This window comes from Myotis davidii, unplaced genomic scaffold, assembly GCF_000327345.1.
Source record: "Myotis davidii unplaced genomic scaffold, ASM32734v1 scaffold674, whole genome shotgun sequence".
NCBI lineage: Eukaryota > Metazoa > Chordata > Mammalia > Chiroptera > Vespertilionidae > Myotis > Myotis davidii.
The window spans coordinates 2,318,890-2,330,248 of record NW_006286674.1 but is presented as its reverse complement, the minus strand read 5'-3'; the positions used below and the strand labels follow the sequence as shown (position 1 = coordinate 2,330,248).

Here is an 11,359-nt window from a genome sequence, read left to right as displayed (position 1 = left end):
TGATGGCCGTTTTCAGTCTGGCCATGGCTGCCAGCTGGAAGCAGGTATCTGGGATTTATTTATCTTCTATAATTGAAACTTTGTAGCCTTGAGCAGAGCTCAGGGCCAGCAGGGAAGGCAGGAAGCTTGGCTTCCTCCATTGCCGTGGGCAACCCAAGCCTTCTGCTTGCTCCAGATTTGTGGCTACCGCCATCTAAGTTGGGTTAATTTGCATATGTCACTCAGATTGGCTGGTGGGCATGGCTGGTGAGCGTGTCGTGAGCATAGCGGAGGGATTGCTAATTTGCATGTTTCTCTTTTATTATATAGGATATATACTAGGGGCCCAGTGGGCGAATTTGTGCACCTTGAAAGGAATTGTGGGCCGCGAGGCTGTGGTGGGCACCGGGGTGGGTCTTAGCCCATCCTCCGCACTCCCACCCAGTCCCGCCCCCTGTGGCCCCTAGTCCCCTGTCTGTAGGCAGCCCCGCTCCCACCGCCATCATTCCCATGCACTGATGGCACAGAGCAATAGGGGCCAGTGCCAGCAGCGATTGAGAGCAGGGCCTGCACCATCAGTGGGTGTGAGCGGCTGCTGCTGCCCCAATTGCACCTCAGGAGCAGGGGGAGGTAGAGAAGCCCTCAGGGACAATTGGAGCGAGCAGCGCCACTTGCACCAGCTGATGACACCAAGCAATCGTGACCGGTGTCAGGTGCCAGCAGCAGGTGCGAGTGGCAGCTCCGGCTCTGGCTCTGGCTACGGCGCCGACAGCAGATGCGAGTGGGGGCCAGCATCTGCCAAGTCCTCCAAACCTCCTGCTCTCCGCCGGCAAGGTCCCAGGAGTCCGCGGGAGTGGCTAGGAGTGGATGGCCATGCCTCCCCAACCAGCGAAAGTCCCGGGAGCCTGTGGGCATGGCTTGGCGCACCTCCTGGGGCTGGCAAAGGTCCTAGGAGCCGGCGGCTGCGGCTGCCATCACCTCCCGGGGCGCTTGACACCTGCATATGCAAATTAACCGCCATCTTTGTCAGATAATTTGCATAGTCACTCAGATTGGCTGGTGGGCATGGCTGGTGAGCGTGTCGTGAGCATAGCGGAGGGATTGCTAATTTGCATGTTTCTCTTTTATTATATAGGATATATACTAGGGGCCCAGTGGGCGAATTTGTGCACCTTGAAAGGAATTGTGGGCCGCGAGGCTGTGGTGGGCACCGGGGTGGGTGCTGGCAGCGGTGTGAGCAGGACCATTGGTGGCAGTGGGTGTGAGAGGTGGCTGCCGGCCTCAATTGCCCCCCAGGAGCAGGAGGAGGGAGAGAAGCCCTGAGGGGCGATCAGGGCCAGCAGCTGCCACTCACACCTGCTGACAGTGCCAAGTGATTGGGACAGGCGCCGAGCTCCAGCAGCAGGTGCGAGTGGGGCTGGCACCGGCAGCAGGTGCGAGTACCCGGCTGGACAGTGGCATGCAGAAGCAAAGAATTTTCAGTGACCACCAGAGCCGTGCCCCAATGACAGTGACCAGTGCCCCACCTTGGTCTGGTGCCCCTGCTCACCTGCTCCATCATCCCACCACAGCCGATGCCCACCATGTTCCATGCTCTGCCACCTGCTGCCAATGCCCACCATGTTCTGCGCGTACCCCCGGGTGGTCAGTGCATGTCATAGCGACCAATTGTTTGGTTGTTCTGCTGTTCAGTCTATTTGCATATTAGGGTTTTATATATATATAGACTAGTAGATAGATGCCTTTGCACATGCTGTCCAAACTGTGGCCATCGTCACTATTCACCTTGTGAAAGCAAAGTCAATACTTGACCCTAAGAATCATATTAAGTTTTACAGAGAGAACTAGTTGTTCTTCCTTTGTATTTTTATTAGCTATATTAGAAAGCTAGTTTCCATAATATTACCTCACTATAATAACCATATGAAAAAAGCTTATCTGAATAAGTCTGAATTTCAGAATATTTAACCATACAGTTTATTAATTTTTTTAAAATATATTTTTATTGATTTCAGAGAGGAAGGGAGAGACAGAGAGAGATAGAAACATCAATAATGAGAATCATTCATTGGCTGCCTCCTGCACGCCCCCTACTGGGATCAAGCCAGAGGATTGAGCCCACAACCCGGGCATGTGCCCTGACTGGAATTGAATTGTCATCTCTCCACTCAACCACTGAGCCACACTTGGAGGGCTTTAACCATACAGGTTACACTCATGATAGGTACATTTGCTAGTGTTTATTATTTAAAAGGCACCTAACATTTCTTTTTTCATTTAATCCTTATATCAAGACAATATCATCTCAATTTAAAGATGAGCAAAGTTAGATTCAAGAAGGACAGACAATTTTCCCAAGGTATCAAAGCCACTGAGAGGTAAAATCTGGCTATTTAACTCCAAAACCTAAATATTACCACAAAGTAATATTGACTACCAAATATACATTGTAATTGAAACTAGACTAGCCAAATGCCTCTAGGTTTGAAGAGGTTTAAATAAAAATGCAAACAAATATTTAATCTATTTATGACAAATTTTCAAAATACACTTTCTTTGAAATGTTATTTACACTATAGTGCAAATTTTAAAAAAATGTAAAAGGTAAAAATACAGATTATGATTTTACTTTATGTAAAAGTTGTCACAATTACATTATTATATTGTAAAATCTCATTGATTTAAACTAAACATTTTAAATATTAGTTTAAAAGTTAATTGACATTCAAAGTTAATGGTTCCTGGGTCAAGGCTACCTACAAAACTTTATTTTAAGACATGGTTTAAATAAAATAGATATTTTTATAGTACCCATGTATTCCTTAAGGAAGACCCAAAGACACTTTCTCATGAATTTTATGTAAGTCATGCAACTTAATTTCAGAAATAAGTAAATATCATTATATTGATCATCATTATCAGGCTCTTAGGAATTAATCCCAATCAAGAATGCCAATAACATAAAATTCACACATGAAAATTTTAATGGAGTCCTGGTTGGTTTGGCTCAGTAGGTGGAACATCAGCCTGCGGACTGAAGGGTCCCGGGTTCGATTCCGGTCGGGGGCACATGCCCAGGTTGCAGGCTCCATCCCCAGTGGGGGACGTGCAGGAGGCGGCCAATCAATGGTTCTCTCTCATCACTGATGTTTCTTTCCCGCCCCCCCAATGGATCCCCTCTACCCGGTTCCCACTCCACCCCAGGCCCTTACCACCCTATTGTCAGTCCATTACTAATGTTTCTTTCACCCCCTCTCCCTTGCTCTCTGAAATCAATAAAAATGTATTTTTAAAAAAATTTTAATGGGAAATGAAAATAAAAATGTACCAAAAAATTAAGTTATTCTACTGACAAATTTCTGAAAAATTTTCACTTCAAAACTTAGCTAGAATTTTAAATAGGTAATATATTCTTTTTTTCCCCTTACAAAAAAAGAAATAACTTGCTTTAAAAACACATACCTCTTTCCTTGTTTACTTTGTTCAAGTAAATCCACCTTCAGCTTTATACATTCCTCTTGGGACTTCTGCAAACTCTGTTCCTTTTCAATCACCATTTTCTGACTCTGCTCTAATTTATCTTCTGCCTCTCTATAAAATAAAGAATATTTTTTAAGGTTATTAAAGCGATTATGCCAGTATGCAAAAACAGTTCAACATCAGGAATTCTGTTAGTTTAAACGAGAATTAAGAGAAATGAATATTTAATTAGAGATAAAGAAAAGGGCATATTTATCATTTGCCACCTAGGAGTTTTAGTAATAATAAAAAAATACTTCCATCAAATTATATATATACAGCTTACTAGTATATCCTATTTCATGGTCAGATACTAAAAGCACTATCATATAGTTTAGAGACTGGATAAGAATGACTATTATCACCACTATATTCAATGATTTTTTTTTTCCTGACAGGTACAAAAAAGCAAATATGAAAATATAGTAAGTGTAAATATATGAAAGAAAAGACAACACTTTCTTTTTTTGCTGATAATATCATTAGCTACCTAGAAAATCCAAGATAATCAAATGACAAATTATTAGACTTAAAAGATTACGACAAACACTCCAATCTATCTATAAAAGGCTAAGTGACTGACTGTATGTCCCTCCGACCAGCCGGTGCATATGACGCCCACTGGCAATTTAAAAATAAACGTTGACTCACGCATGCGCGATACATATAAAGCTCTTGGTTGTTCTGATTCCAAGAATTGATTTGTCCCCGTCTGACACTGACCTCCCATTTAAATTAATTCGAAGACAGTTCCCTGTGATGCCAGCATTTGCGTTGACTATTAATAAATCACAAGGACAAACTCTAGACAGAGTAGTAATATTTCTACCTGAACCCGTTTTCGGACATGGTCAGTTATATGTTGCTTTCTCTCGAGATCAAAGAGCACGAGACGTTAAAGTTGTAAATACTTCATCATAAGGGAAATTAGTCAAGCACTCTGAAAGTGTTTTTACTCTGAATGTGGTATACAGGGAGATATTAGAATAAGTTTAATCAATTTATTAGTCACTGTTTTTATCAATGTTGTTTTTATGTCATGTTTTTATATCATGTTTTTGTTGTTTTTATTTTTTTTACTTTTTGTTTTTATATTCTATTGATTTTTTACAGAGAGGAAGGGAGAGGGATAGAGAGTTAGAAACATCGATGAGAGAGAAACATTGATCAGCTGCCTCCTGCACAGCCCCCACTGGGGATATGCCCACAACCAAGGTACATGCCCCTGACCGGAATCGAACCTAGGACCCTTCGGTCTGCAGGCTGACGCTCCATCCACTGAGCCAAACCAGTCAGGGCAGTTGTTTTTATATCATGTTCTTGCTGTTTTTATATCATGCCTTTGTTGTTATATCATGTTGTTATTGTTTATTGATCAACTTATATATTATTTTCATATACATTTTACTAATTTTCTTTCATCTCTGACTCCTCTATTATAGAGAAATGGCAAGTAGTGATATTAAAATATTTCTTCTAATTAATTTCCTTTCAATGTGCATGAATCCATGCCGGGCCACTAGTTACAAAATAAAAGCAGTGGCTTTCCCATGTACTATCTGTGAACAAAACAAGAACAAATTCACAAACAAAAATATACAATACCTAGGACTAACCATAATATATGAGTTACAAAGAAATCTGAAAAATTCTAATGGTCATGAAAGACAACTTTAGTGTACATCTGAATCATATGCAGGACTTGTTAAAACATAAGACTGTGCCCTGGCTGGGTAGTTCAGTTGGTTGGAGCATTGTCCCATACACCAAAAAGGTTTGGGGTTTAATTCCCAATTAGGGAACATACCTAAGTTGAGAGTTCAGTCCCTGTTTGGGGCACGTATGGGAGGCAATTCATCAATGTTTCTCTCTATATATCTCTCCCTCTCCATTCCTCTCTCTCTAAAATCAATAAAAGCAGCATGTCCTCAGGTGAGGATTAATAAATACACAAATAAAGATGATCTATCCTCATATTTAAAAACAAACAAACTAAACATAAGATTGCTGGGTCCCACCTCTCACAGTTTGTGATTCAGTAAGTATGTGATAGGACCTGAGATTTGTATTTCTAACAAGTTCCAAAATAATGCTAATGCTGCTGGTTCCAGAACTACACTTTAAGGATCACTAAAATGAAGTAATGTGCTATTCAGTATGTATATATTTCTTATTTCAAAGCAGAATAGAAAAAATTATAAGTTGCCTGATTCTGTATATTTTCTTTCTTGAACTCCATGAAGAGATAGAGAAAAGGCATATTTATCATTTAACATCTATGAGTTTTAGTAAGGCATAAAAGAATACTTCCATCAAATTATATATACAGCGATGTAAGGCAAGAAATGAACAGGTTAAAATTTAATAAAAGCATGTAAATAAGTATCTCAGCCTAGATCTAGTCTTTTTTTTTTTTTAAGTCCCCATATACTGCATGAATCTTGAAGTCAAGAGGAGCTAACACAGATTCAACACATTCTAACATAGTCCATAGTCCAGTACAGATTTATCGGGGCAGACGACAAGATTTAACATGATATATAAAAAAGCAAAAGTAGGAAATAAAAATTTGTTGTTGTTAATTCTTAAACAAGGATATTTTTCCATTAATTTTTAGAGAAAGTGGAAAGGAGAGGGAGAGACAGAGAAGCATTGATGTTACAGAGACACACTGATTGGTTGCCTCCAGCACTCGCCCCAACGATGGCCAGGATGGAGCCAGGTATGTGCCCTTGATCGGAATCAAACCTGAGACCCTTCAGTCTGTGGGCCGACACTCTATGCACTGAACCGAACCGGCTAGGGCAGAATAGAAATTTTAAAGCTATAAAAAGTATACTTACCTCAAAACTTTATCTTGGGCTGAAACTTCTGCTTCCAAATTTATAATTTGTTCTTCTAAGATTGGCACATTGGCTGCCTGTTGTTGAGCAGATTCAAGCATAGAGACCTAAAACAAACAAGGTAGTTCTAGATGGTGGAACTCAGTGATCTTTCTCATTTATTTTCCATTTTTAAAGTTTTCTTTAAAAAAAAGTTTTTAACAAAAGAGAATGTATTGTGCTGCCTGGTGTCACTAAGTGGTTAGAGTGTCAGCCCGGGTCGTGGGTTCGATTCCTAGTCAAGGGCATGTACCTGGGTTTCAGGTTGATCCCAGCCCCAGTACAGGTATGTGCCAGAGGCAGCAATCAACGTGTCTCTCTGTCTCTGTCTCTCTGTCTCTGTCTCTGTCTCTGTCTCTGTCTCTGTCTCTCTCTCTCTCTCTTCCCCTCCACTCTCTAAAAAAATCAATGGAGTCCCTGGCTGGTTTGGCTCAGTAGATAGAGCATCGACCTGCGGACTGAAGGGTCCCAGGTTCGATTCTGGTCAAGGTCACATGCCTGAATTGTGGGCTCAATCCTCAGTAGGGGTTGTGCAGGAGGCAGCAGATCAATGATTCTTTCTCATCATTGATGTTTCTATCTCTCTCTCCCTCTCCCTTCTTCTCTGAAATCAATAAAAATATAGTTTTTTTAAAAAATCAATGGAAAAAAATGTCCTCAGGTAAGCACTAACAACAACAAAAGAGAATGTATTATTTTAAAAAAGAAGAGCCGTAGCCAGTTTAACTCAGTGGATAGAGCATCAGCCTGCAGACTGAAGGGTACCAGGTTTGATTCCGGCCAAGGGCACATGCCCAGGTTGTGGGCTCAATCCCCAGTTGGGAGCATGCAGGAGGCAGCCAATAAAACACACAAATTTGCAATCTTAAGATTTTAAGCTTGCTCTCCCTCCCAGGAGCACAGCCAAGCCTTTCCCCAACCCTTCTTCTTCCCGCCCACAGGCATGCATCTCCTAAACTCTAAAGGACCCCTAAGAGGCTGGCAACCAGGGTAGGGATGGGCAGCAGCAGTCTGTCCCAGGCAAACCCCTAAACCTGTCTCTACAGCCCCCCTTTCTCTGACTTCTTAGTGAGCCAAAGCATCTCAACCTAGCTTATTTCACTATCTAGTCCCTCTGTTATCCTAGGCCAGTGATGGCGAAACTTTTAAGCTCAGCATGTCAGCATTTTGAAAAAACCTAACTTAACTCTGGTGCCGAGTCACATGATCGCCCTGCAGAGGAAGGCCCAGGCCACCAACCTGGGGATGTGCCCTTGATCAGAATCGAACCTGGGACCCTTCAGTCCGCAGGCCAATGCTCTATTAACTGAGCCAAACCAGTTTCGGCAACATGTATATTTTTGATATTTATTTTATATATTTAAATGCCATTTAACAAAGAAAAATCAACCAAAAAAATGAGTTCGCGTGTCACCTCCGACACGCGTGTCATAGGTTCGCCATCACTGTCCTAGGCCCTTTCTTGTTTAATTTTTCCCAGCTTAATAAATGTCCTCTAAAAGAAAACTTAAAAAAAGATTTAAAGAAGCTCTGACATCTAAATGAAGACTATACAAGTTTCTCTGAATCACTTTCATATATTAAATTCATATAAAATTGATTCCATATATATTGATACTATCCTAATAAAGACAGAATATGCAAATTGACCATCACTTCATGACAAAGATGGTGGCACACACAGCCAATAAGGAGGGAATATGCAAATTAATGTGACAAAGATGGCGGCGGCTGGCCCGGAGCTAAGGCGGGAGGTGGAGCCTGGCCCCAGGGCGAAGGCGGAAGGTGGTGGCCAAAGCAAAGGCCGGGATCCTGGGTGCCAGAGGGTAACTTGTGCCGGCAGCCAGGGGAAAGAAGGCCTATTCTTGCACGAATCTTCGTGCAACAGGCCTCTAGTATTATCATAATAAAAGCTATTCATAACATCTTAAAACAACACAAGAATATTTTTCCAACTCTAAAACTTCATGTAATTATGATTTTCTGTTAGCATAGTCACCATTTTAAGAAACATACTTTTGCTCTTGACTGTGTTAATTCAAAGTGGACAGATTCTATCTTAGACATTAAAGAATGATTCTGTGAGACCAAACAGGCATTCTGTTGCCTAAGTTTATTAAGTTTCTCTCGAAGACTTTTCATCTCCTGATCCATAGCGTTAAAAGATGAAAAAGATATCTGAAAAATCAAAAAAGAACAATCTATTATTATTTCATTAAGCATTACATGCAATTAATGGAAAATGGTGAACAATTACCTATAAAATAACTAAGTAGCTCAGAAAATTAATTAAAATATTTAGTGAGTGTTGGTGAGGAGCTGTGGAACAATCAGTTTCCTCTCCATCACTGCTGGAGGACATGTACATAAACAAGTACAGCTTGGAACTTTGGAAAAGTTCTTGGTATTATCTATTAAGGCCAAATATGCTAAGATTTGACAGTTTTATTTCTGGTATAAATCTGACAGAAACTTTTATATCTTTGCACCTGAAGATATAAAAATATTCATAGCTACATTGTCCATAAGAGACAATTGAAAGAACCCAAATGTTCACCAACAATAAAATGAATACTGAATAAACTGCATACATATTTTTACTTCATGCTTTTAAATACAGTGGGGCCTTGCTTTATGAGTTTAATTCGTTCTGTGACGGAGCTCGTAACTCAAATTACTCATATATCAAATCAAAAAGTGAACGAGTGAGACACGTGATCCTGGGCTGATGTTGTGGCGTTCACTGTGATGTTCGCTGCGCCAGCTAGCGGTGGGGTATCTGAAGCTGGCTCATAACCCGAATTTTAGCTCGCAACTCAAAGCAAAAAATCGGCCAAGAGACAGCTCATATCTCGAAAAACTCGTTAGTTGGGACACTCGTAAGTCAAGGCCCCACTGTATATATTTTACAATAAATTATTTTAATTTTCATAAGGGTTAAGATTTTCAAAACCTGATTTAATTATTATTATTACTTTAAAGCTATTTAAAGCTATTTTTTTAAAGGCACAAGCATTTTACTTATTTTTTAAAATACATTTTTATTGATTTCAGAGAGGAAGGGAGAGGGAGATAGAAACATCAATGATGAGAGAGAATCATTGATTAGTTGCCTCCTGCACACCCCCTACTTGGTATCGAAACCGCAACCCAGGCATGTGCCCTTGACTGAAATTGAACCCAGGACCCTTCAGTCTGAAGGTCAACGCTCTAGCCACCAAGCCAAACCAACTATGGCCTTATTTAATTATTTTTGAATAATATATTATACAATTCAAAAGTGAAAACTATAGAAAAGAAAAAGCATACACAGAAGTCTCATTCCCATCGTTAGTAATTACATAACCAATGTTTTAACGTTACCATTTATAAATTTTTAACACCACTCATACATCAAAAAATATGAAACAGCTTACATAGAAATTATTAATTAACTTATAGTTTTAAGTAAACCTAGCCTTCAGGTGTTTTCACATGCATATACAAGCAATACAAATTATCCATGCAAAAAACTGCATACTATATACAGCTGGCCCTTCATATCTACTGATTCTGCATCTACGGATTCAATCAACCACAGATCAAAAATATTTGGAGGCCACCATCTTTATTCCAAGTTCCCTATACAAAATGCCCGGTGAAGCCACAGAAACTGTCCCTGCTACAGAACAAGAGTTGCCACCAGGTTCAGACAGGGTCTGGAACAGAATCTGACAATGATGAATCAGTACCAGAGCTTGAGGAACAAGATTCCATACAGGCAATCGTACAACAAGCCAGCTGGTAGCAGCACCTGCTGAATTCAGTGAAGAACCAGTCGGGAAGAAAAAGAGAGCCAGAGTGAAAAGAAGGCACAGAAGTCTATGTCCAAACTGGCCTTGGACATAGGTTACAGGGGTTATTAGGGTCACTATCCGGAAATCTAAGAATATCCTTTGTCATCATAAAACCAGATGTCATCCTTTTTGGAGAGACTTCAGAGGAATGGTGGCATGAGAGTGCACCTTTTACTCTCCCCCTAAAATTTCAATAAGTTAACCCAACTATAATTCAACAAAGAAATCCCTGCTCAATACAGACACATGTCTTAGAGACCAGCACACTGAAACATCTAAAGGTGGGCAACTGGGAACAAATGGAGAGATGAGAAGGGAGGAAAGTGCAGATGGCCTGTAGACGCAGCCCTGTAGCTGGGAGCTCCTGGCTCAGCTGGCAGAGAGAAGAGAGAAAGCCTGTGAAAGCAGGTGCTTCCTTTGGTCAGAAGGAATAGAGAGCTGCAGGGGCAGTCAATCAGGGTAAGCAGACTGGAGCAAACAGCGACTGAGCTAGCAGATGCCTGTCAGAACACAAGATTCTGCCAGGCGGCTCTCCGTTGTCAGGCTGAGCAGTGGAATTTCAGACAAAGAAACAAAGTCACAGAGCCCTGCCTCTGCCATTTGGATTCCCAAAACTCACTTCCCATTGCCCATGGAGTCGGATCCAGGAGCATACTATCTGCAAAGTAAGAGCTGTTGCCGTTGAACCACTGTTTCCCACTGTGACTGATCCATGGGAGGGGTACTTTTATCTGACAAAATAGATTTCAAGATAACAAGAGACAAAGATGGACACTTACAAATGGTAAAGGGAACACTACATCAACAAAGCATAACACTTCTTAACATATATGCACCCAACCAGGGAGCACTGCAATATATAAAACAACCACTAGACCAAATGGACATAATTGACATTTACAGAACCTTTCATCCCAGAATATCAGATTATACAGTCTTCTCCAGTGCACATAGTTGGGTTACAAAACTAGCATCAACAAATTCAAGAAGATTGAAATTATACCAAGCATATTCTCTGTCCACAAAGCCTTGAAACTAGAAATCAACTGCAAAAAGGAAGTAATTAAACCCATAAATATGTGGAGATTAAACAACATACTACTAAAAAATAACTGAGTCAAAAAAGAAACAAAAGATGAGCTA

General features: G+C 40.8%; 1 protein-coding gene across 1 annotated transcript in view; it reads right to left on the bottom strand.

Moving 5' to 3' along the window:
* Positions 1-11,359, bottom strand: part of CCDC18 (coiled-coil domain containing 18) — a 113,166-nt gene that overhangs the window by 98,568 nt on the left and 3,239 nt on the right. The window contains exons 3-5 of the mRNA XM_015560324.1: positions 8,397-8,558; positions 6,342-6,448; positions 3,442-3,570 (exon numbers count right to left, since the gene is read on the bottom strand). Coding sequence (XP_015415810.1) covers positions 3,442-3,570; positions 6,342-6,448; positions 8,397-8,558 — 398 coding nt within the window. The remainder of the gene's footprint in view (positions 1-3,441; positions 3,571-6,341; positions 6,449-8,396; positions 8,559-11,359) is intronic.